The sequence below is a fragment of the Vanessa cardui genome, chromosome 9, assembly GCF_905220365.1.
Source record: "Vanessa cardui chromosome 9, ilVanCard2.1, whole genome shotgun sequence".
Classification (NCBI taxonomy): Eukaryota; Metazoa; Arthropoda; class Insecta; order Lepidoptera; family Nymphalidae; genus Vanessa; species Vanessa cardui.
The window spans coordinates 1,420,761-1,448,500 of NC_061131.1; the positions used below are offsets into that span (position 1 = coordinate 1,420,761).

At 32.0% G+C, this 27,740-nt stretch overlaps 1 protein-coding gene across 1 annotated transcript in view; it reads left to right on the plus strand.

The window, feature by feature from the left end:
* The window catches only part of LOC124532360 (sodium- and chloride-dependent glycine transporter 1-like), a 42,758-nt gene extending 18,847 nt beyond the window's left edge, over nucleotides 1-23,911 (plus strand). The window contains exons 8-12 of the mRNA XM_047107250.1: nucleotides 9,623-9,822; nucleotides 18,689-18,820; nucleotides 20,642-20,776; nucleotides 22,514-22,666; nucleotides 23,733-23,911. Of these exons, the coding sequence (XP_046963206.1) occupies nucleotides 9,623-9,822; nucleotides 18,689-18,820; nucleotides 20,642-20,776; nucleotides 22,514-22,666; nucleotides 23,733-23,855 (743 nt within the window). The 3' untranslated portion in view covers nucleotides 23,856-23,911. The remainder of the gene's footprint in view (nucleotides 1-9,622; nucleotides 9,823-18,688; nucleotides 18,821-20,641; nucleotides 20,777-22,513; nucleotides 22,667-23,732) is intronic.
* The last annotated feature ends 3,829 nt before the right edge of the window (nucleotides 23,912-27,740 follow it).

Below are 27,740 nucleotides of genomic sequence, written 5' to 3' on the forward strand. Positions count from 1 at the left end.
TAATATAAATTTGCCGAATTCAAAAGGTTTTATCTTTAGTTTTTTTTTCACATTTTGTGTTGCTTGTCCATAGCGCGATTTTATTACGGTACGTTCAGTTAACTGCGCTGCAGAAAAATCGTACATGTTACGGCGGCCCACCGGCGTATCGGCATTTGTATGCTGAATAAACCGGTTTCAACTAGTTCGCACCGATATGTGACGTTTCGATTAATATGTCGTCACTTCTATATCAAACTTGAAAATTAAGCTTAGATAATGCTGTATGACGATAACCTTACTCCTTAATTCGCTTATATTATATGTGGATTCATTGATTGTCATTAGTCATTTCACAATTTTGCTTGGATGTAATGTGGAAATGTGCCGAGATGACCATTTACCAAGAAGACCAATGACTAATATTGAACTGTAAATTAAGACATAGCTTTTATTTAAAGCAAATCACAATTTAGTATACGAAACCTCAACTGAATTCGCCGCCCAGCGTACGATAACAATGTCAGCTCGATCTAGTTAAAACTGGTTGTTACCGCTTACAAAACATAGGGCAGACATGCCGAGTTATATCGTTAGAAGATTCCAGCAGTGCAAACAACATCACTGACCGTATGCAATCAATCTACATGTGATATTCACAGAACGAAAATTTTAATTGACTAACTTCAATGTATAAGCGATTTAACTGCTTAATTAATAAAGTTCATTATAAGATTACATTTATTTTTTTAACCGAATCGCAAAATATTTCGATCGACGACCACAAAGCAAATATAAGAAGAAACTTCTATCGATATCCCACAAAAGGAATGTGTGGTTTTATTCCAATATACTCCGTATGTTAAACAAAGAAAGGGGCGAAACTAAATTCAATAAAACGATACTGTTCGCAATTCAAATCTGTAACGAACCAGAGCTGTTTTTTTTCTTTTAAAGAATGAATGGATTGAGTTATTCTATAATTAACTGTTAGGATTTATGGATTTGGTATACATTTACATCCAAAGTATTTATTTAGGACTTGCATTAGAATGATGTACACCAGTATTAAATACGTCAGTAGAAAGTATAATATTTATTTATTGTTGGTTTTTTTTTATATTATTGCCCTGAAGTTTACAAATCGAATCTTTTACAATAATTTTTAAATGTTGTTCCATGCGCGACTTTTCTCTTGTTTTTTTAATAATCCGTTTTCGCGGGAAAACATCTTGTATTATTTTATACAGCCATATCAATGACGTTTTAAAATCGATTACACTTTTACGAAAACGGATACACTAAACAAATATGAGTTTATTAAATATATAATTATAATATAAATGTATTCGCATAAAGAATTATTTCTAACACTAGGTACCAGATTAATAGGAACTATAGGAACTCTGTCAGCTATGTTTTGTGCAGTATGCTTTGTGCCTTAAATTCTCCTCGTTTTCACCAACGAGTATATCATTGAAATATTCTCAGTTCACTTCTTTTATGTATATAGAAAAAGTACGAATGTAATAAATACATATAATATTGTGAGATCTAAAATATTTAACAAAATTGAAGGAACACAAATAACTAGGGCCGGCAAATATATACTGTAAATACATAGTGGTTTTTGAAATAAACATTTCATAAAGTCTTGCTTATTGATAATACCATCTAAAATTCTATGCTAGATTTTTTTAGTAAGTATGTCTAAAGTAGAGAAAAAAGTGGTTTCAAAAACTTATCCTGAAGTACTAATGTATGGAGTGAATTTGTTTATTTATTTATTTATTTATTGAATATCATTATTCATGCTTTATTTATACAGACAACGATGTAACAAAAACCCCACTGGATTTATCCGTACATCGGTATTCGTTGTCAACACTTATACAAAAATAATAACGCAATAATGAAATTTTAATTACTATATATGTACATATGTTGTAACAACGGTAGGCAAAGGCAAATAGGCCCATCCGATGGTCACCACTGCCTATATATTGGCAACGGATTTTTACTTATCATTATCATTGTAACATTAGCTTACTTACCCATTAGCCAAAAACCAAAAATACCTACAAAAAGGAACTTGCACAAAGCCCTACTACCAATGTAATAATTTTAAAAACATTCACAATATAATCTTGTGCAAAATATTTTATAGATAATTAAAATAATATTGCTCAACTGTAGGTATATGACAGAACAATTTCAATGATTTTACCTTATCAGCGTATCATTAATGAGGACGTGAGGTGAAATCAAAATGATAACCGGTCAATATTTCGGACCACATACATTATCGATTACATTGCTCCAACTTTGTTTAAAGGGTTCACTGATGTGACGCGACACAAGGAAAAACCAACAATATAACAATATTAGATTTTAAATTAACATGGTTATATTTATTATTAAAGTTATTGATTTCGGGATATTTACCACGAGAAACGTGAAATATGTTCACGAGAACAAGACATTCGTAGATAATGTCGAAATATCGAGTTTATTATTGTATATTGTAAATTGACATTATAAAAAAAGAAAAAAAAAATAGATCCCATTGAGCTTCTTTCGCCGGTACTTTTCAGGTTTGAGGTATTATATTCCGAACCGGTGGTAGATTTTCGACAATCAATAAGAAAGTGTAAACACACACACATTTTGAATAAAGGTTTTTGACTTTGACTTTGACCACCGATCAAAAATAAAAAAACATGGTAAATATCCCGAAATCAATAACTTTAATAATATAACAATAATTGCACTAAACTATGAAAAAAGTCATTTCTCTAATACAAATTCAAAAGAAGAAAATAGGTTTTCTTTTGAAATTCGGTCGTTTTTTTTATACTTCGAATAGGGTTAATGACCTTTCTTTTAAACGAAGATAATATGCTGTATCAACAATTAATATGAACAATTTTGATACTCATAAATCACTATTGAAAAGTTTTTATATATCCTATAGTTTTAGAAGCGTTTACTTGGAAAGCGTCCAGTCTGTAAGTTATTTTTCCAATGATATAGTTATGATATTCGTATATCCTACGGCTATTCTAAATCTATATATTGAAATAATATTTTGTATATGAAACAAAAAATGGTAAGTGTTATCTATTTAAAATATTAGTACGATTGTATACAATTGTAATTAAAATGGTTGCACATTTTAGCAGTTTAAAAAAATATGATTATTTATCTGAATGCTCCTAAATCAGCCTGTAAATTTCCCACTGTTGGGTTAAGACCTCCTATGCCTTTGAGGAGAAGGTTTGGAACATATTCCACAATGCTGTTTCAATGCGGGTTGGTGGAATTCACATGGGGAAGAATTACTATTTAACTAGACATATGCAGGTTTCCTCACGATAATTTCCTCCACCACCGAGCACGAGATGAATTATAATTACATATTAAGCACACGAATTAGCCAGGGTTTGAAACCGCAATCATCGGTTAAGATGAACGCGTTCTAACCACTGGACGATCTCGGCCTTTTGTTCATGTTCTCGCGATATTATTAAATTCAATAATATTTTTTCCAATCTGCATAATGTAAAGTTGCTTTTGCACAAAAATTCAAAATGCAAACGTAATCTCAACAAAAACGACCGACGCGAGTGCAACGTACAATTTTGCATGAACGAAGTCTCTGTCGAAGGTAGCTTGCAAGCCGACATACCGCGTGTTGTATTGATCTGGTCAAGTTGATTAATCCGAGGTCCGTGCATGCCACGGGTATAGTAAACAACTTCACACAAATTCGTACTGGTATCGGTTTGCGGTAAGCTGAAAAACCAACATAATTTTTTAACTCTTCGTTCTTTTAACAAAACATTCGTTTGTTTTGCTTAAGGCGTTCTATTTTTAAAAAACAAGTTATTGATGGCGCTTTTTTAGTTTCGTGTTTCGAAGTTAGTTACATTTTTAATTTAATAATTATCTACCGAGTTGAGGTGGCCCAGTGGTTAGAACGTGTGGCTTTACCGATGGTTACAGGCTCAAAGCCAGACAAGCACCATTGAATTTTTATGTGCTTAAATTATGTTTATAATTCTTCTCGTGCTTTGAGATAAAAAAAACATCGTGAAGGAAGTTGAATATGACTAATTTTAACAAAATTCTGCCACATTTGTTTCCACCAAACCGCGTTAGAGAAGCGTGGTGGAATGTGCTCCAATTCTTGGTCTCAAAGGAAGAGGAGTCCTACACCCAGGGGTGGGACATTTATCAGGCTGTTAAAGTAATTATCGACCAGCAAATAATATAAAAAAATATAATATAAAAGTCAATAGTATGTTACGCTAGAACTTAGATGAGAACTCTCGATAATTAGCTAACTTACAGGATATATACTACGTATGTAAAGCATACACATACATACATATATGTATATGTCAAGACGTAAGCGTACGCCGTTTCTTTTTAGTGTCTTCAGTAAACTTTTTTTTGTTTTTTTTTTAATCATTAATATTCCTCGACCAATCATGTTAGCTAGGAATGGGATTAACCATACAGTTATGTAATATTATAGTATCAATGTAACACAGTAATCATATGAATAATAATATTAATTATAATTAGTATTATCCTCGAAAACAAGAGTTACCAAAGCAATATTTGGTAAATAACGAATATAATGAAAATCGTAAATGTTCGAAATAATTGCAGATACCCGTACGTTAATTTCTGAACGAAAGTGTCAACTCAATACACAGTTCCATTCGCTTATAGCGTCGATAGCGCTTATAGCGTTTTATATTAGACAAGGTCCCTCGTGTGAGTTAACTTTAATTTATCTAGAACATGAGTTTTATTGTATTTTGAGGTTGAATACGGGTTTTCTGATGTCAGGGACTAAAGGGAGCCGTGAAGGTGTGCATCTTAACCGATGATTGTGATGTCATATACTGATAAGCACTACTGATTTTTCATGTGCTTTATTTGTGTTATTAATTATCTCGTGCTTAGCGTTGAAGGAAATAGTCGTAAGGGAACCTGCATGTGTCTAATTACTACATATTTGTGACAACTAACGCGTTTTGTACCAGCGTGCATAATATTCCACGTATGTTCCAAATCTTCTCTTCCTTCCAAGGAGGCCTTGGCCCAGAAGTGGGATATTTACAGACTGTGATTTTGAACTACAGTATAAAAATACGTAAAAAACTTTGAAGTTTTGTCTGTTTAGTTGTTGGAGTTCATTATAATGGCACTTACTTTTTTCATGGTCTAGTTTGGCGGACGAGCATATGGGCCACCTGATGGTAAGTGGTCACCATTACCCATAGACAATGACGCTGTAAGAATTATTAACATAATTAACTTAACTACTACTAACTAAATTAACATTTACATTGTGAATCAAAATCAAAATTAAAATCAAAAATTCGTTCGTAAAAAATTAGTTCTCAAGGTTGGTACCTTGAGAACTAAGATGTTATGTCCCTTGTACCGGAACCCAACAATACCGAGTACTGTTATTTGGCGGAAGAATAACTGATGAGTGGGTGGTACCTACCCAGACGGGCTAGCACAAAGCCCTACCACAAGTAAAACTTACTGATTTGAACACAAAATCATGGGTTGTATTTCGTATATAATAGTAATATTTTAATATAAATTGTCATTGTGAAAAGTTTTCCATGATAATACAAGTAATAAGTAATCCTATAGCTCTGTATAACAAGTGATCGATTGGTGTGGAGCTCATTCGTTTGAATGTTGAATGTGCAATAATGGATTAAGCAAATGTTAGGGTGTAAATAGATCGATGCTACAACTCAATTTGATAACGTTTGCTCAGGTAAATTCAATTTTGAATCAATATTAACGGAAATTTTGTGAATTATGACACCTGACGAGCTAGACATAGCTAGTGTTGTAACTTCTAAGTATTTTAGTAGTGACTTGAAATATTTTTGCTGTTGTGTTTTATTAATAAATATTTCATCATAAATTTTTAGATTATTATTAAAATACTAGAACGCTCTGTTAATTCGTAGTATATCGTATGTATCTATACATCTAATAAAATTGGAGTGTCTGTTTATAATATTAAAATAGCCCATTTTTACTCAATGCACATACATATATACACAATTAACATATTTTTTGTTAAATTCAAACGTGTACAAGGTCCGGACACAGCTTAAAATCAAAATAAACTTTATTCAAGTGGGCTTTTACAAGCACCTTTAATCGTCTTTTAACAATTAAGTGACGCTACCACCGGTCCGGAAAGTTGATTCTACCGAGAAGAACTGGCAAGATATTCAGTAGTTACAATACAAAATGTTAAAATACAAAGTAATGTTAATTAATACAATTATTTTAATTAATATATCCTGCCTGGAAGCTAGATATAAATGTAACATCTCATTTTTAGATTATTATTAAAAAGACATGACGGTCTGTTAATGCCTCGTGTCTCCCTTCTTTGTATATACTATATATTTCGTTGCTATATTCATATAATATTAATATCATACATATTTATTTGACTAACAAAATTATTTGTTTATTTAGTTTTCTCTGTATGTATTTATTGTTTCTTCGATTATAGATTCGATGTCAATTTTGATCTTTCAGCCGGCGGGTGTTTAGAATCGTTCTTATTTTTTTAATATAATAGTTTTATTTGTTGATTCAGTGATATATAAAAAACTAACCCATCCCGCTCCACAATGTAATTTAATATATTTTTATCAGCTCATAGTACCCATTACAAAACACGTGTAAGCTGCTAATACGGAAATAAATTTATATATACATAGCGGCCTGCCCCGGCTTCGCACGGGTTATAAGGGTTTTGTTTTTTGTTTCTTACCTTTATTAATATATTTTTTGTTGCTTTATTCCGACATGTTTAACAATTGTCGTTCTGTTTCAACCTTAATAAAACAAAAACCTAAATAAATTATATACTTAAACCTTCCTTATGAATTCTACTGTTTATCAGTGAAAACCGCATGAAAATCCGTTGAGTAGTTTTGGCGTTTATAGCGAACAAACATAGACACACTGAGGAAAAAGGAGGAGGTTATCAATTCGTCCGTCTTTCTGCCATGAAAAATTTTTTCTTTTTTTTCTGCCATGAAAACCCTACAGTATATCTATCAAAAACAATACGAAAATACTTCAACAAATATGTTTTTTACAAATTACCTTTTATACGATAATATACTGGGTCAATCAAGGGGCTCGTATCGCTTCTTTCTTTTGATTGTTGAGGCGCGTGCCAGTGGCTGACACCAGCTCCAAATATTTATAACAATAACTATAACTACGTTATATAATCGTAAATGGACTTTTAAGTAGTCTAATATTTTTCATTTCATTTTACTTAGGAGGACTCTAAAAATATATTAAATACGCAATTATTTTTATTACTTTTTAGTGCATATTCATTTGTTTTAAAATAGTGTTTTGTTTGAAGTCGGTCTTTCTGTTTGTTAAAATTTTTATTTATATAATATGTAGTGATATACATATAAATGTTATATAGTTATATGTATGTATAAACAAATTAATGAATATTATCGTGTTATTAGTACTCCCATCTCGATTACACAGTGTTATTAAAATGCGATAGAAACTACAGTGATAAAACGTTTATTGACTTCATATAATCTCTTGTTTTTTTAGCACTTGACAAAACATCATAATAACTTATATCAAAATTAACATTTCGTACATCCATACTTTACATGTCGTACTATGACGGCCATTGGTTAGCTTGTAGGATCTTGAGGTCCAGAGTTTAAGGGTCTGACACGTAAAAGGTTTCATATTAATATAGAATATAAAAAAGCCCTTATATATATCTTCGTTGTTAATGCACTATGTAAGATGATTAAGATACTGAGCTGAGATGGCCCAGTGGTTAGAACGCATGCATCGTAACCGATGATTGCGGGTTCCAACCCACGCTTATCCATGTGCTTAATTTGTGTTTATAATTCATCTCTTGCTCGGCGATGAAGGAATACTTCGTAAGGAAACCTGCACGTATCTAATTTCATTGAAATTCTGCCACATGTGCATTCCACTAACCCGCATTGGAACAGCGTGTTAGAATAAGTTCCAAGCCCTCTCCTTAATGAAGAGGAGGCCTTATCCCAGCAGTGGGAAATTTACACTTTACTTTACTGTTAAAGAGACTATGCTGGGATTAACTTTTACTGTTTTTTTTTTTCACATGTTATGATCAACACTTTTATAGTACCCACCTTATCAGACATTCCACCGCCAAACACAAGTACAAGTATTGTCGTATTCCGGTTTGAAGGGCGAGTGATCCAGTGTTGGGCTAAGGCACAAGGGACCTAACACTTAGTTCCCAAGGTTGGATATTTCTTACAGAGCTATCGTGTATGGGCAATGGTGACTGTTTACCATCAAGTACTCCATATGCTCGCCGTCAAACAATGACAAAATTAAAAAATAAATAAATTTGATACTCGTAAATTTTAATTTTTATCCTTGTATAGAAGTATATATAATAATGAACAGCTTTCGAACAATAAAACAGGATTTGTCGACTTCTTCGATAAAAGAATTGGTTGGAAATCGAAAAGGGTGCCAAGTTCTATTGGACGTAGTTTATTATTGCTACGGGAATATTCAACGTGTATTAAACGCTATAAACGCTTAGAAAACGATGGTTTTTTAAAATATATAAAGTCGTTCCTATTTGCGAAAAATGTTTCTCTACGGGATGCTTTATAGTTACGCCGCATCTGTAAATAAACAATTATTTTCTTGTGAACATTTATAATACGACCATTTATACCACGACGATATAATATGGCATTACATAATATATATTTTTTTCTTTTTTATGGAATAGGTTGGCGGACATATGGGCTAACTAATGGTAAGTGGTCACCATCACCCATAGACAATGACGCTGTAAGAAATATTAACTATTCCTTACATCGTCAATGCGCTACCAACCTTGGGAACTAAGATGCTATGTCCCTTGTGCCTGTAGTTACACTGGCTCACTCACCCTTCAAACCAGAACACAACAATACTGCGTACTGTTGTTTAGCGGTAGAATATCTGATGAGTGGGAGGTACCTACCCAGGCGGGCTTGCACAAAGCCCTACCTCCAAGTAAATTTATCATTACTATAATTATATATAATGTTGTTATAATTAATATTTATTTATTCGCCAAGAATGTAGTTACTATATAGGTGATACAAATTTGTTGTTACGCTACTACATTTAACCCAATTTTTAATGTGAAAATTGTATCCATAAAAAGTGAATGAAAATTATAAGTAGGTATTTTTTTAATATCAAATTGAGAATAAAAAAGTCGTATTAAAAATGTATTAAAATGAATAAATATTACGATATTAATTCAAGAAGTATGTTTTAAATATTTATCAACACACTTAAAGTAAAATCCTCGACATCTCTTGATCAAATCAAATCAATTTTATCCAAGTAAACTTCTCAATGAAGCGTTTTTGAATCGTCAATAATTAAATACTACCACCGTTTCGGAAAGCAGCTTCTAGCGAAAAGAAATGGCAAGAAACTCGCATAGTTGCTATTTTCATATAAACAGATAGAATATAAGTAGTTTGAATAAGAACGAGTTCTAATTATTATTTACTTTCAGATGTAGCTGAACAAGGACCAGGGTTGGCATTCGTGGCCTACCCCGAAGCTATACTCCAGATGCCGATACCACAACTCTGGTCTATCCTATTCTTCTTCATGCTTTTCATTCTTGGTCTTGGCAGCCAGTTCGCTGGCATCGAAGCTATTAACACTGCTATTGTTGATCAGTGGCCTCAGCTCAGGAAGAGGTATTGGATGGTAAGTCACTTAATAATCGATTTTTAATTCCCCATAGTTTAGTAAGGCCTCCCAAATGTTCTTAACATCGTGTACGTTATTCCATTGAGCTGTCCCAGTGAAGTTTGATAATTATACGCATGGCAGAATATCACTCAGCAATTGCAGGTTTTCTAACGATGTTTTCCTTCACTGTGGAGCACGAGGGGTATTATAAACAGAAATAAAGTCATTACAGCCAATATAAGATATAAGGTCTCTTGTCTATCTTATGACTTTATTAATTATATTTTTTGCATGTAACTTCTATTATGTCTAATCATATTTATCTGACGAGAAGCGAGATGGCTCAGTGGTTAGCACAACTGAATTTTCATATGCTTAATTTGTGTCCATAATTCAGCTCGTATCCGATTTCCACGATATTCTAACACGTGTATCCATTAACCTGGATTGGAGGAGCGTGGTGGAATAAGTTCTTAACCATTTCCTCAAAGGGAGAGGGCTTTTCCCAGCTGTGGGAAATTTGTGGTTTAAGAATATATTTTCTCATAAAGAACATACAATGTTCACTTAAATGAGATATTTTACATAATAATTTAACTGACAATTTAGTACAGTAGTAACGACTTATACAATTCAAGAGTAATTAATCTAAGTATTTTTACAATAAGATAATATTTTTTTCTTAAAGATCGTAAAGGATTTTTCATTGAAAATTTCATTAGGTAAGCTATTGTTTAGTTTTGCTCCCTCAAACTGTAGAGATTTAATTCCATATTTCATCCTGGTCTTGGGTAATTCAAGTTTGTGTTTATTTCTAGTGTAATGTTTGTAGTTTTTAGTTCTAAAGGTTATTTGTGTGTGTATTGTTTTTGTTAGTATTTTTCTAATTAATATGCATGTTTTAAATTTGTATAACTGGTTAATTGATAATACATTAGTACGTTTATATAATTCTTTGGTTGACATGTGGTAATCTAGATGGAATAATGACTTTAGTAATTTATTTTGCGAGATCTGTAGATCCTTTATATTAGTTTTATATGCACTACCCCAAATCTCAACAAGATATTCTAATAATGACTTTACAAGTGAATTATATATTATAATACGGATTTTGTGTGGTATACATCGCGACGATCTACGTATTGCCCCAGTGAGTGAATTTATTTTTCCTTGCAAGTAGTCTAAATGTGCCTGCCATGTTAGCTTAGGGTCTAGGATTAGGCCAAGATACTTTTCTTCATTTGATTGTTTAATAGTCTGATTATTTATCATTATTGGGTTAAATTTTGGAATTTTTTTATTTTTTGCATGAAAAAGCATGAAAGAAGTCTTTTCAATATTTATAGTTAGTAAATTATATTGAAACCATTCATGTAATTTATCTAAATCATTCTGTGCTTTTGCTAATAAAATTTCAATAGAATCTTCAAAGTAAAATAAACACGTGTCATCTGCATAGAGCGACACTTCACTGGATAAATCCAGATGACTGATATCATTTATATATATTAAAAATAACAGAGGCCCTAAAATAGACCCCTGAGGTATTCCACAGGTAATCATTTTTGGTGTACTTTTAATGTTTTTAATCTTAACTATTTGTTGTCTATTTGTAAGGTATGATGTAAGTAATTTTAAAGCTGACCCATGAATACCAATATTTGTTAACTTATTTATCAAAATGTTATGGGACACGGTATCAAACGCTTTCTTTAAATCTATAAATACACCTAAAACTAATTTCTTTTGATCAATATTATTTTTTATTTTATTAACTAAATCTATTGTTGCGGATAGTGTGTTAGAATTTTTTCGGAAACCATATTGTTGTTTGTATACAAAATCTATATTTTTAAGATAGTTATTTAAACGTACATGTATAACTTTTTCAAAAACCTTCGATAAAGCTGGTAGGACAGATATTGGACGGTAGGTAATTTACAGGCTGTTACTGTATTGCATATTTATTCACAAGGGTATTAATCAATATTTATGTCCAATGTTACCAAAGATTTACTGAGAGTTAGATAAAATAAGATAGATGTAAATAATAGTGTGGAATATCAAAATGGTGTAGTACTGATGTTTCACGAGGACGAGCGCCGGCGGCTTTTCTCTGTGTCGTAGTTAGTGTCACATATTACTTTCCGGCATTTAACAATCGAGTCTGCGTTACTTACCAACTCTCACAGAATAGTGACTGTTGTATATATGAGATTTTTGTTGTGTAAGAAAAAAAATTGTTTACAATTAATAAGAGAATTTCTTTTTTACTTATTGATACCTATATACAATTTGGAAATAAGGTTAGGTTAGGTTAGTGGTCTTAACTAATGTTTAACCGTCAAACTGCATTTTTCTAGTATTGTTAATCATTCTATTATCTCTTAACGACCTCCGTGGTCGGGTGGTGTTTACACTGGTTTTTATGGGTACGCACCTCCGAGGTCCTGGGTTCGATTCTCGGCTGAGTCGATGTAGATTATCGTTAGTTTTCTATGTTGTCTTGAGTCTGAGTGCTTGTGGTACCGTCGTTACTTTTGATTTTCCACAACACAAGTGCTTTAGTTACTGACATTGGAATCAGAGTAATGTATGTGATGTTGTCTCATATTTATTTAATAGCGCAATAGGAGCTTGAAACTTGAACTATTGTAATACCTTACTTGAGTTCACTAACAGGCTTAGCTACTTATCACGTAGAAAAAAATATACATTTTTTCTTAGTTTAGGTAATCCTCTTTTTATTACTTTCACGTAAAAAATCTTTATCCAATTTCTTCAAACAACAATTTAATATCGCTATTTGCTGATATAATGCTTTGGCTTAAGAGTTATTTATGCAGTTTTGCAAGAGAAAATCTTTCTTTGACAGTAACATCTGACCTTATCAACTTCAAATCCCTTCTCGCCCATAAATCCTTACCGATTTTAGATAAAAACCTGACGCATGAAATAAAACTTCCCAAGTTATATCCCAACGTTTCCAAATATTTGAAAAGAATATTTATTCAAAATTCGTATGTGTTCTTCCATAATAATCTTACTTAACTGTAGTGGGGCTGTCGGCGAATTTAGTTGATCGACAGTTTAATCATATTTGGACTTTAATTAAAAAATATATTGATAAAAATAAAGAGATGATAATTTTTTTTGAATAAATTTTAAAACTATTATATCGAGTAATCTCGGTCTTGCTTAAAAAAAATCTGATTTTATTTTTTGTTGTGCTTAAAAGGCTTCTGAAACGTAAGGATTAATTTATAAAGTTTATTTAAAATGAGAACATAAATGGTTAACGGTTACAATTATTAGTAGCTTTAAAAAATCGTATATATTTAATATATGACATTACTGAAAAATTTTTGGAATTGTGTAAAACGGTATAGAAAGGAGCAAAACTAGTGATTATAAATATTTTTTTTATGGAATTGGTAATTGCCACCTGATGGTAAGTGGTCATCATCACCCATAGGCATTGACGCTGTAAGAAATATTAAATTTCTTACTATGTCAATGCGCCACCAACATTGGGAACTAAGATGAAGACACTGACTCACTGACCCTCCAAACCGGAACACAACAATACTGCGTACATGTGTTTAGCGGTAGAATATCTGATGAGTGGGTGGTACCTACTCAGGCCAGCTTGCTCAGAGCCCTACCACCAAGTAATAATAATAATTATATTTGAACAATGTAAATGTGTCAATTAAGCTTTGAATGTTAATTTCTAGACTTCGATATTGAGATATCCTTCTGTATACTTCAAAGATCAATCTTAATCTCTTACAGTGATTTATTATGTACCGACCATAATAAATACATAATAATTGCCTTATCTGAGATTCCCAATCAAATTGTAATCATAGTGGAATTGATTATCATTCCATATGATACAGATTCCATAAAGTATAAATAATATATGAAGTAAATAAAACCAAACATTTTGTTACATTTTGCCGTATTTAATATAAAGTCAAAATACGCATTATTTTTTATTTTTAAAACTAAGATATATGGAAATATATTTCTATCACCTTTATTTCTCCAAAGGATGAAAGTTAAAAGAAAAAAAGTGTCATAAATCATAACGCTTATTATGAAAATCTCTCGTTATTTGCGTACAATTTGTGTTAATGTACGTTTGAAGATCAAGCTGCGTATGCTCATTGAAGTAAGAAGTAAAAACAATTTGTACAACGTTAATTTAATTCTTACAGTTAACTGGTGTAAAAGGCCTTTAGGTATTAAGTCCTTTCGTATCTATTCAAATAATTTTCGTACATAATACTTTATAGAATTAAATTAAATCACATTCAATATTATGTAGAACTAGAGCCTGTTAAATAGATCCCGCCGATGTACAAAAGTACTACTGACTCTATGCAGTCGAGTAAAAGGAGTGCAAGTAAAAAAAGCTTGTGTTTGTTCCTTGTACCAATGTTATCACATTTTCTCATAAATCATTAATATTTTTTTGTACATACAAAACTAACTTAAACTTAATGATTCCTTGGCTCATAGGCATTCGAGGACCTTAGAAATCGATGGGTCCTACGTACATGGGCCAATTCAACAATTTTAGCATTTTCACTTTTTTGTGTCAAATGCTTTCTTTTAGTCTATTTAACAAGTTGCATTAAAACAAAATACATATTTATAGGCGCAAATGCTATTTTTTGTTGCTGTAAAAGAGCCTATGTGACATAATTTTAAACGTATAAAGGCAAAACGATAATTTGAGACTTGTACGCGGGGAAATCCCGCGTGTTAGTTTACTTCAACGGCCGATCAGTCATTTAAGCGCTTCTACGTCACATGGAACGATGTCGTGCTGTAATAATAATTTACCAATGTTTTAGTGAATATAATGTGTGTTATAAGATATAATTTAGTGTAACATGACGTCCAAAAATTATTCTAAGTACAGTAGAAGTAGGAATTTAGTAAATTTAGCGATTGGTAACGTAAATAATAGTGAATCGAGTGAGCAACTAGGTTATAAAAATAATGAAAATAAACACACTGATCTTTGTAAGTACTTTATTGTTTTATAGTATTATCATGTGTTATTAATATTGATTTTTACGTAATTAATCGTTAATTATTGTACATATAATTTAAGAAAATCCCGTATTCTGGATAGAAGGGCCGATGTGATACTTTGGCCCTTATACTTGTTTTAATTTGAAACCAGACACATTGGCCAACCATTTTTATTTTTATTCTTTCAGTTTCCAGTTCAAATTAGTTAAATTGTGTTGTTTTATTTACCATTCTTACACACCGAAAGAGATTTAAGTAGCTTAGTATTTATTTAGTACTATCCACATTACTACATAGTGAACAAACATATTATTTTTCAGCTTCTCCATTACCATTTGAAGCTGATGAGATATTAAACGATTATAGAACTCTAAATTTGTTGCAAGATATCTTTAATGACGATAAAGAGTTAAATCAAAGCCATCAAAACAACACACTACAACAAAATGCTTCCATAGCACCTGTTCAACTAACTCAATCCCTGGATAAACAACATTATACTGATATGTCACACTTAAATAACCATGAGCCAAATGAACCTACTGTAGAAAATGCGTCCTTAAACAGTCCTGTAACAACTACTAACCCGTTGGATGAAATTAGTCACATTTCTAATGGATGTGACAGTCAAGATCTATTTCAAATGACAAATGAGCCCGATTTTCAAGATATATGTTGCGAACATACTCCTATACCGTCACCCAATGGCAGCATAAACCATTTTGGTAATGAAGAACCAATGCCATCAGTTGTATCTTTACTAACTACTCTCCGATTTCACAATACTCTTCCGGAGAGGTTTCTGTTCCATTAAGTTCCAGAAAAAGAAGATTTACAAAAAAAAGAGACAGCGGAAGATTACGGGAAACATTTTGTCATGAATGGATAGATTCAAAGAGAAAGAGACTGAAAAATACAGGAAAGTCTTACTATAGTCGAAATGGTAAGATGAGAGTAGGAAAAAAACTAGGTGCACCGTGTCAAAACACGTGTAAATTGAAATGTTTTCAAAAGCTAGATAACGACACAAGAATTGAAATTTTTACTAAATTTTGGGAAATCGGTGATCATTCAAAACAGTACGATTTTATTAGTAACTATGTTGTTAAAATAAATAAAAAAAGAACTATTACAGATGGTGAATCTCGGAGGTCATTTACATACATTTATCATTTACCTTATATTCAAAACAATCAAAAATCTAAGTTAATTGTATGTAAACAAATGTTTTTAAATACTCTTAGCTGTGGACCCAAGATGATTAGAACCGCAATATCTAAATCAAGTGTGACCGGTAGCTTTGCTTTAGTAGACAATAGAGGTAGGCATAGTCACCATAAAACATCTATAGACCCAGATATGATCAAAAGTATTTGTGATCACGTGAACTCATTCGAACCGGTTGATTCACACTATTGTCGTAAAGAAAGTAATAAACTTTATTTAGACGGATCATTAAGTTTTACGCGAATGTTTAATTTATATAAAGAATGGATTGATTCAACTAAGTATGGTAGCAAATGCGAATCATTAAGGCAGTATAGAGATGTGGTCAATAAAAATATCAATCTGTCATTTCACAAACCCAAAAAGGATCAATGTCATATCTGTCTATCTTATAAAAACAATCCAATAACGCCAGAAATACAAGAAAACTTTGAAAATCACATTAAAAATAAAAATTTGTCTAGATCTTTAAAACAGAACGATAAACATAACGCACAAAATAATCCTAAAATATTTTGTGCTACATTTGATTTACAGAAAGTGTTATTGGCTCCTAGTGGTGAAATTAGCTTATTTTATTATTGTAAGCGATTGAAAGTTCATAATTTATCTGTGTTTGATATTGGACACTTAGTTGGTACCTGTTATTTGTGGAATGAACAAATAGCCATGAAGGGCTCAAACGAGATAGCTAGCTGTATTTACGATATTATTAAACTTAAGACTGAAGAGGGCTGTGATGACTTTAGATTTTGGTCAGATAATTGTACTGGCCAAAATAGAAATAGGATAATGTTTTTTATGTATCTCTATGCAGCTAAACAGCTTGGTATCAATATTAAACATACTTTTCTTGAAAAAGGACATACACAGAACGAGGGCGATTCTATACATGCCACAATTGAAAAAGCTTCAAGGTATAAGAATATTTATACACCATCTGAGTGGAGTTCATTAATAAGATGGGCTAAAGTGAAAGGAACTCCTTATAATGTTATAGATGTATCTCAAAACATGATTTTTGACTTTAAAAAGATGCAAGCTAGTGATTGTTTTAATTGGACTAAAAATTCAGAAGACCAAAAAGTACCTTGGACTAAAATAAAACAAGTTCGAGTCAGTAAAAATGAAGAAAACATTCTGTTTTATAAACTGGATCTTTCTGAAGATGCTTTGGAAAACCATATTAACATTTCTAATGTTTCTGTTAGGACAAGACGTCAAATGGCTGACAGATCGGAAATACCTTTAAAATTATGTTATGATCAGTTATTACCAATCCTTCCGTCCAAAAAAAAGGATTTAATTGATTTATGTCGCAAAAATATTATTCCACCAATTTACCATGCGTATTATGAAAATTTAGTTTCATCTAGTGATAATTCAATGATGATTACTACTGATAATGATGACAACGAGTGATTTTGTTTTGTTTTTTAAAGATTTATTTTCTGCATTTAAGGATTTTTTTAATTTAGACTTTATTATTTTTTTCCTCTTAGGCCGTGCACTAAGAACCTTTAATTATTATGTTAAATTTTTTTTATATAAGTTTTTTGATTCCAACTTGATTTTGAAAAGGTTTACATACATTTAGTGGCGATTAAAAACAAGAAACATGTTTTTTTTTTTTAATTTTTGTGGTCTAACTGAAGGTTAATAATTTTATAACACAAAATAAAACAACGTATAAGTGTCAATGTGAATTATATCATAAAGTTATTACAAAATTATTATCAATTTAAGTTGTCTATTTATTTTAAACATTTTTTTATAAATTTGAATACATTAAAACATTTAAAATACGCGTGATTTTGAAATTTTTTTTGGCGAGTAAATCGACCAAAGTGGCTCATTGGCCTTTTTATTATTATTTTTACAGTATATTACTAAGCAAAAAAGTCACGTATATAGTCATATCTACATTAACTAAAAAACTAATAATATATAAATAAATAAAACTAGCTAAAACAGTTAACATTCGGTGTCCTAATATATGTGCAAAATTTCAATAACATAAGTTGAAGCATGTAAAAATTATATATAATTGAAACTTTGAGAGCGTCTACTGAAAAGTTATCAATTTTCATATTGGCCGTTGTACATAGGACCCATCGAAATATATTAACGTCTTGTTAATTTCTATATATTGGGAATTGGTCTTAAATATAAGATCATAATATATCATAATACGTTACGTACTCTCAATGCGATAGCAGACAGAGTGGACTTGTTTTGTTGCAGCCTGAGTGAACTTACAATAATTGCTGCTTGGAATATATCATATAAAATTTAATATTATATTAGAAAAGGGATAGATAGATAGATATTTTAAATTTGTTTTTTTAAAGTGCTGTAAAATCGAATTGAGACACAATCCTGTAATGATATTTATACAGTGTGGCATAATAAATAAATAAATAAATAATCCTCCTGCCCTCATCCCAATTACTTGGGGTCGGTGTAGCATGTCATTGTCAAGAAGACACCACAGTCTTCTTCCATACTTCTCTGTCGGACATCATCTCACAAGTAACATTCTTTCTAACCATATCATCTTTCACACAATGTTAAATATAAGACATGTATTGTAATATTTCAGGTAACAGCTGCCACGTGTTTCACATTTTTCATCCTCGGTCTGCCAATGTGCTTCAGTGGAGGTGTTTATTTATTTACACTATTGGATTGGAATACCGCGTCGTGGGCTATTCTGCTCATTGGAATCGCTGAGGTAAATCATTAATTACTTAGTTAACTACTGACTTTGTTGGATTTATAATCTAGATTCTAAATAGGTATCTTTACTTTAAATTATGTCATGTAATTGTGATTTTAAAATGTTTATCGGATCCTTTTGGAATTAAATACTTTAAGATTTTTATGCTTACTTATATATGTTTATCATTACATAGTACAAAACAAACTCGTTTACGGCTGTCTTCCCCTGTGTATGTTTAGATGTTGTATTTTATATAATGGATTTTATAGCATTTCTGTGTATAGTACATGCACAATATAGTAGAAAATGTCTTGGAAAAAAACGTTGCAAGACATTCTGCAGTATATTTAGTATCAGCATTGCAAAGTGAGTCGAGATGGCGCAGTGGTTAGAACGCGTGCATCTTAACCGATGATTGCAGATTCAATCCCAGGCAAGCACCGCTGATTCATGTGCTTAATTTGTCTATATAATTCATCTCGGGCTCAGCAATGAAGGAAAACATCGTGAGGAAACCTGCATGTGACAAATTTCATAGAAATTGTACCACGTGTTTATTCCACCAACCCGCATTGGAACGGCGTGGTGGAATATGTTCCAAATCTTCTCCTCAAAGGGAGAGGAGGCCTTTAGCCCAGCAGTGGGAATTTACAGGCTTTTGATGATGATGATGATTGCAAACGTGTGAATCCGTGGCTGGTCGCTAGTTATTAGAAAATATTCATTTAAATTTTCATTTGAAAAACGATACAATATTGTTGTTACTTATATAATACGTATTAAGACCATATAAACTTCTTAGCTCTGGGTTGCTAATGAGAAGTTATTAGCGAAAACAATCGAAAAATATATATGGCTTTTAACCCGAGATCTTGGATTATATACACCTATAATAATATCCCAGATACACTAACAAGAACAAATTGCATCATATTCCTTAAAACACGAAACCTGAGGATCAAATTATAAAGTTGACCCGCTTAAATAATTTCGAGACAATCTTTTGGAGTTCAACTCGTAAAGTATTTTTCTCCGTACGTCGCTCCCCAATCTTTTTAGACAGAATCCAATGAATATTAATTTATTCTTATCTGCCCGGGACGTGAGCAAGAGTGACGTAACAAATGCTATTGTTCTAGATGAACCATAACTGTATTCCAAACGTCTAGCGATCTTTCTAATTAAAATGACGATATCATTTTCGTAATCGTATCTGACAGCGTGTCCTCAGATATTAATATCCCCTGCAATAACGTTGGATTTTTCAGGAATATTATCTAACAATTTTATCTTTTCTTTTTGATTTACGTTGTACTTTAATATAGTACAAATGTAGTTTTTTATCTATCTCTCTACATAGACAGATATATTTAACTTTGCCTTTTCAAAAACTTAAATCATTTGTTTATAAATACGTTAATAAATAAGGCAACTATTGAACATAAAATTATATAGATACTAAAGAAGTATATATACGTTGATAGTGTTATAGATATTTGTATGCAACTAACATAAAATTGTATGTTAAATATTAGAAATGAGTAAAATAATTCTTACAAGTAACTATTGCGCTACTTTCTGGATTATCTCGGTAAAATCTACATTCCGAACAGGTATACAGTATAGCTTAACGGTAGAATGACGTTTCAAAAGTGATTTTAACATGACGATATAAATGTACAATATAATAAAAATTGATATCTTATTCCTTTAAAGAAACTTCATTAAACAAATGATCTTTCGAAACACTTCAGTCGTATCTTAAACAATATACAGAGTCAATATTATCTTACAAGGAACAAGCTTACTAAAACTTAGCTAACAATCTTACAGACCACGGCGGTGTCTTGGAGCTACGGTATTAACCGCGCTATGCGCGACTTGGCTTCTATGGATATGAAACTCAATAAAGTGTTGAGATTTTACTGGAAGGCTGCTTGGACGTTTACCGTACCTGTTGCTAGTTTTGTAAGTATTTTTTTTTTATAATTTTATAGAAACGTTTTACAAGCAATGATTGGATTTTGTACAGGCTGGTAATATACTTCTACACACGACACTACATCAGAGTTGTGTTTTGATTGCTGAATGATATATGTAATTTAAGATTGTGATGTTTGTCTGTCCTTTTGTACGCTTATATCTTTAAAACTACGCAATTGATTCTGATGCGGTTTTTTTTTAAATAGAAAAATAATACAAGATGTATTTTTACACTGATAATATATATTAATTAAAAATATATTTTTGCGCTTTCATTGCAAACGCTGACTCTACGAAATAGATCAAAGTAAAGTACAATATTGTACATCTTATTAATCCCCTCTATTAAAATGTGCACTTAATAAAGATCAACATGGCTCTTAACTGACTAACTGTAAATGTTGTATATAAATATATTCTGTAGTATATTTAGTATCAGCCTTACATCCGTGCAAATCTGAAGCTGGTGGTAGAGTACTAAAAATTAAATCTTTCGCAAAATTAAATTAGTAGGAGTGTGACCAATGTCTTTATTAGATTCTTCTACTCAATATTCTATATTATATTAAATTTATTGGTCTGCCCTAATAACAACAATCTTTGATCTGTTTTTTCTTTCATATAAAAGCATGGGATATATTTGTATCCTTCGTAAACTCTTACTAAAAGATCGCAGTGATTATATTGCACCGTGTTTAAAGAAGACCATGCAAAAATGTTGTGGAAATGAATATGATATATGATGCTGGTTTTTACATTTAGGCTAATTAGTTTGTAAGGGTTATTATAAAACTGTTCGCGCATTAACGAGTGGAAAATATCTCTTATGTTATTTTATATGTTAAGGCTGCAAAATTTTGTTTTGCAAATATATTTTTAGTAGAAAAATTAAAATTTATATAAAAAGTTTGGATATTTGTTCATTCAATTTCAAAACAGCTGATCCGATATGACTGAAAAATTGTACAGAGATAAATAATAATTTGAAATAGCATCTATGATATTTTTTATCCTTACCACTTGCACCCCCCACTCCTTACACGTGTTTGAAGTCACGGACGGAACCTAAATTATAAATATGAAAGTGAGTTACCCTACTTATTAACTCAGCTGATTATAATGAAGTTTTAAATTCACGTTATAAAGTACACAGAAAAGAATATAAGAAATGTAAAGTCCCTTCACACGCAAGCAAGCCATGAGGGAAATAAAATCAAATAATAAATGTATCTAGAACCATCAATCATTTTATATTTTCTTGGGTGTTGTTGATTTAGTTTTCAATTTGTTTTGTCATTTCATAGAATGATAAACAGTCAATCCAGCTATAGCAAATACGACAGTAAATATTATTATATGTTTATAGATATAGGAGTGAGCATCCACCAGTTTGAACATTGTGACATGTGCTATAAAATTAATTTACTTGTAAGGTGAAATTGAAGTATTGCATTTAATGAAAGGCGAAAATAAATCTCAAATTGGTAATGAAATCGTTGAAGGAACTGTACCAGTAAAACATTCACTTTTATTATTATTAATCTTTTCATTTCTTACATACGTAAATTTAAAACAAGAAAATGGATAAAATAATGTTAATGTTTTAAAAAAAATACAATAATATTTATTATATTTAATGTTTGAGATCCATTAAATTTTTTTTTTTTTTTATTATGCAAAATTTGTATCTATGGCGTAATTGTATGTAATTTGACTTCACAGGGTGTTTTAGTATTCGTTTTCTCGGCTTGGTCACCGCCATCTTATGAGGATTACCTTTTCCCGCTATTCGCTGATCTACTCGGATGGGCTGTTGGTTTTTCTACATTGATTTTATTCCCTGTCGGAGTCTGTTGGGCTCTATATAAAGGATATGTAAGTATTAAGATCATTTTATTAAAATCCGGCTCGAAGGACCATTTAAATAAAACTAATTATAACGGACGAATCGCGTATATTAATTATTTTTAAACATCCCGACGTTTCGAGCACTTTGCAGTGTTCGTGGTCACGGGTAGACTCTACCCGTCTACCCGTCTACGATAATGTTGTCTATTTAAGACAACATTATCGAAGGACCATATTAACATAAAGGTTTTTTTTTTTAATTTATTTATTTAAGGTACGTCAACTCGCAAGTAGTCCAACCTATGGTAAACCATCTTTTATCTATAGGCGTTATAGCTGGAAGAAATAATAATCATTTCATCAATTAGTGTTGATAGTAGATGTAGCACCACTAACATTGAAAATTAAGAAATCGTGTCCTCTAGTTATAGCTCACTAACCTAGCTAAGCGAAAAAAAATACTAAGTAATGCTGTAGAGTGTTATCTAACTTAAAGATAGATGAGCATTAAAATGATTAATTTAATACAATTGTATGCATTGAGATAACCTAAATATTTACACAGGTAATAAAGATTTGTAGGGTTTTTTTTTATATCGTTATTCATACCACGGATAGCGTTAAGCTGAGACAACCTAAATGTCTAAAGATATCTCAGTACACTTGAATCTATTTCTGGGTGAGTGCCACGTTGTTTTATCGCGGACTTGTGCCAAGATAATGCATGACTCACAAAGGGGTTTGTTTTTAAATATTTTTAACTTTGACACAAGTTAAGCAAAATATAAGTGTTTCATTTTTATTGTTCAATGTTTGAGCATGTTTTTTATATTACATGAATAAGAGGTATGTAGCGTTTTAGTGAAGGAAAACATCGTCAGGAAATTCCGCATTGGAACAGCGTGGTGGAATATGTTCCAAACCCTCTCCTTAATAGAAGAGGAACCCTTATCCCAGCAGTGGGAAATTTATAGTCTGTTACTAGCGTTTTAGTTCATTTTCATTTAAAAGGTTTTAATTATTATTATATATAAGCTATTTCAATTGTATTATATTAGTGAAATTATGAATGTTTTTTTTTTTTATTTTGCAGAGAGGTAAAGAATTGTTTACACCGACACCATTATGGCAGCCAGCCGTCAAATCGCTTGTACCCTTGGACTCCTGTTCCAATATCGGTGATGATGGACAGGAAAATATTGCATATATGTCGTAAAATAAGAATGTAAATAAATTATTATGATAAAAAAATAAATAAACTATTTAATAATACTTATTCATTTCATCAGTAATCGATCATTAGCACCTGTTTTAGATAAAATTTGAAGTATTCTAATAATGTCACACTGTAGAATTTGAGGCTCAGAGGATATGGTTTATAATCCCTGTTAACTTTTAATTTTTATACAATTAATTTATGAAATAAAGTATATTCATGATAAATGGGAATATTATTATATAATAAATATTTATTCCCAATTTGCTAGCTATTTAGCATAATATTATAATAAGTAAACTCATTTGTAAAATAAAATAAAATAGAATTATTATTTATATAGCGCTAATATTATATTCTTATAGTAATTTGTTAAGTTAATAAAATACTTATTGTACATTTTATTTAATTATTGAAATTCGGTAAAATTTTATTTTCATTAAATATAAAAAAAAAAACAATTTTAATAAAGTATCGTTATGAATATTTAGACGTAAGTTATTTAGTTTTTAAATTCTATCACGCCAAAATATTACAAATTAGATACATAATATATTTTTTATTATATTTATAGTAATAACATTGTTTATTAATAAAGCTTGCTGTAATTAACAACGAATCCCGCTTATCTTTCTATCTATCTATTTTGATTTGTTCGTGACAAAACTTAAGAGACCGCTCAAGTTACCAAGATGTCTTAGTATAATCATTCATAAGTATCTAATCGGAATCAGATTCTTTAACTGAACGTCGCAAGAGATTTAAAACCACAAAGTTTTTAAGATACCACCAAGCTAATCCCTTTTAAATTGAACTAAATTAATGTGAGCGTTATCGTTTAATTCTTATAACAGCTTTCTTCGAGTCACTTTTATCGAAATTTTATAATCTCTCGTCAATTCTGAGAGACAATTTTAATAATGAGACGTATGGAGATAAGACATTTTGTAATCCAATCATTTTAATCCTATTTTCGAACTAATTGGCATCAGCGCCTTGTCATTATATTTACGGGTTTTTCCGTAAAATCTGGAAAGTCCAGAAGCGTATAAACATGAATATTGACATAACTCGTTGTATCATTTATAGGTAATTATTGAATCAACAAACGATAAAGGGTACCTACCGACCAACAGTATTTGTAAAGAAAGAAAGAAATGTTTAAGATGCGACACAAGCATAAAAGTATTAAAAAATTAAAAACATATCAACTAGTTATAACTACTAATTAACTTAATCTACAAAAAAAACAACAACACAACAATGATGATTAATGTGTCCTAAAGGTGTACCATTCAGCTTCCAAGTTGGGTTCCAAAAACGCAAGGCTGATTTTCAATGTTTTTTTTTATTGTATAAAAGTGTTCACCATCACCCATAGACAATGGCACTGTAAAAAAAATTAACTATTCCTTACATCGTCGATGTGCCACCGACCTTGGGAACTAAAATGTTATGTCCTTTAAGCCTGTAGTTACACTGGCTCACTCACCCTTCCAACCGGAACACAACAATACTGAGTACTGTTATTTGGCAGTAGAGTAACTGATGAGTGGGTACCTACCCAGACGGGCTTGCACAAAGCCCTACCACTAAGTAAGCTAATAAGTAATTATGACACCGACAGATTACGTCGTTAGAAAGAAGTTGCCAGGAATAAAATATACTGGATCACAACTGAAATTGACGGAAGGTTGAATGGGCTTCAGAATTCATTAAATTACATATTATTATTATTACTATTTACTTAAGACCTTTATAGAAATGAAATGAAACAAACTAATTTCCACTCATTTGTAACTTTAGAAATTAAATTGTTTATTAAATAATATGAGAACAATTTCTTAAAGTTAAAGAACCATAACGCCTCAACGTTCGTATAAATTCGCAACAGTTTCAAAACTTCCGACTTTAAAATACACTGAACTTCAAACTGCACTTCAAAAGGCTGAATTGTATTTATGTTTATGTGTTATTAATACAGTAAAGTAAGGTAAAGTAACAGCCTGTAAATTTCCCACTGCTGGGCCAAGGCTTTCTCTCCCATTAAGGAGAGGGTTTGGAACATATTCCACCACGCTGTTCCAATACGGTGGAATGCACATGTGGCAGAATTTTGATGAAACTAGATACATGCAGGTTTCCTCGCGATCAGTGGAGGCGATCCGTCCCCACTTGAGTCGCTGGGTCGAGAGGAAGCACGGCACACTGTCGTACAGAATGACGCAGGTACTTACTGGACACGGGTGCTTCGGTAAGTACCTGCACGGGATAGCGCGGCGGGAGGAGTCACCCTCCTGCCACGAGTGCGGTGCGCCAGTGGACACGGCGTACCATACCCTGTACGAGTGTGCTGCGTGGGGGCCCCAGAGGCACACCCTTACGGCGAGTATGGGCGGAGACCTCTCGCTGTCGAGCGTTATCAACGCCATGCTCGGTAGCGAGATGTGCTGGTCGGAAATGCGCTCCTTCTGCGAAAGTGTCATGTCGCAGAAGGAAGCAGCGGAGCGGGAGCGGGAAAAGAATGCCGCCGCTGACTCGCTCCACAGAAGACGACCGGGGAGAAGGAAAAGGCGCTACGCGCACCTTCTCCCTCCGCCTCAATAGGCGCCGTAGGGACCAGGGGGGGTCCCAGTACCCTGGGAATCCCCCCTAGCTGTTGGAGGCCCGTATAGACCGGCCGACCGTCAGGGCGTCACGGTAGCATGCGTAAGCGATCCCGTGGCGTCCGCCGAAAGACGGAGAGGCTACCGCTGGTTTTTTAGTGGGTAAACCCGGTGTGCTTGGGCGTACTCGGCGTTCAGGGCTCCGGGGAGTCCCACACCCCCCCACTTTCCATCACGTGGGGGAAGCGCGTAAAGCGTTTTTCCAGCGAGAAAAAAAAAAAAAAAGGTTTCCTCGCGATGTTTTCCTTCACCGCTGAGCACGAGATGAGTTATAAACACAAATTAAACAAATATATATTGTAGTGTTTGCCTGGGTTTGAACCCGAAATCATCAGTTAAGATGCACGCGTTCTAACCACTGGGTCATCTCATTAATACAGACTTAGATATTATTTAGAGCTTTATACAAATATGATAGACAGTTACTACGACTCGCTTAAACTACATTAATAGTTTTACAAAATCTCGACGATAATATTAATTAATTACACATTATAATTAATAGTTCTCATTTTTAAATTATCATGGACGATTAATTATTATTGAACTAATTATATGTATACAGGTAATTATATTTGAACGAATACGTACCAGAATTAACGGTTTGTTATTATTAAATACCAATTTATAAATTAAAAATCAAATATATTGTATGAAACTACAAACAACTACATAAACAACTACAAAATTACTCGATAAACCGTCTTTTAAATGTCAAGCCACACGTCAAGTCAGTAATGACAAAAGAATAAAATTAAAATATATTTTTAGAACCAGAAGTAGTTAGTAGGTTAACCTCTAAAACAATTATCATTAATTTAAAATAACAATCAATCTAGGTACCACAATAGAAAAACATTTAGTCTACAACACATATAACCACCAATAATCACATTACACCGTAATAATTATATTCGGGATCTCAATGTGTCAACTACGAATCACCCGCCTTTTTTTTTATTAATAAGTGAAATTAAGAAAGCGAACTTCTCACTCGCGTGTAGTACGCGTAAGTACAAGTATTTAGTAATAAACGTTAAAACTTACTGGATACATTATCTTAGTCTAGACAAAATAAATGAACAAAGAATGGTACACTATAACCTTTTTGGCTTATTATGTAATATGCGAGTTTGTCCTACTTTCTCACTTTAATGTTTCACCCACACGCCGTGACATTTGGCACGCGAATTAGAGACGTGCAAGCACTTATCATTCT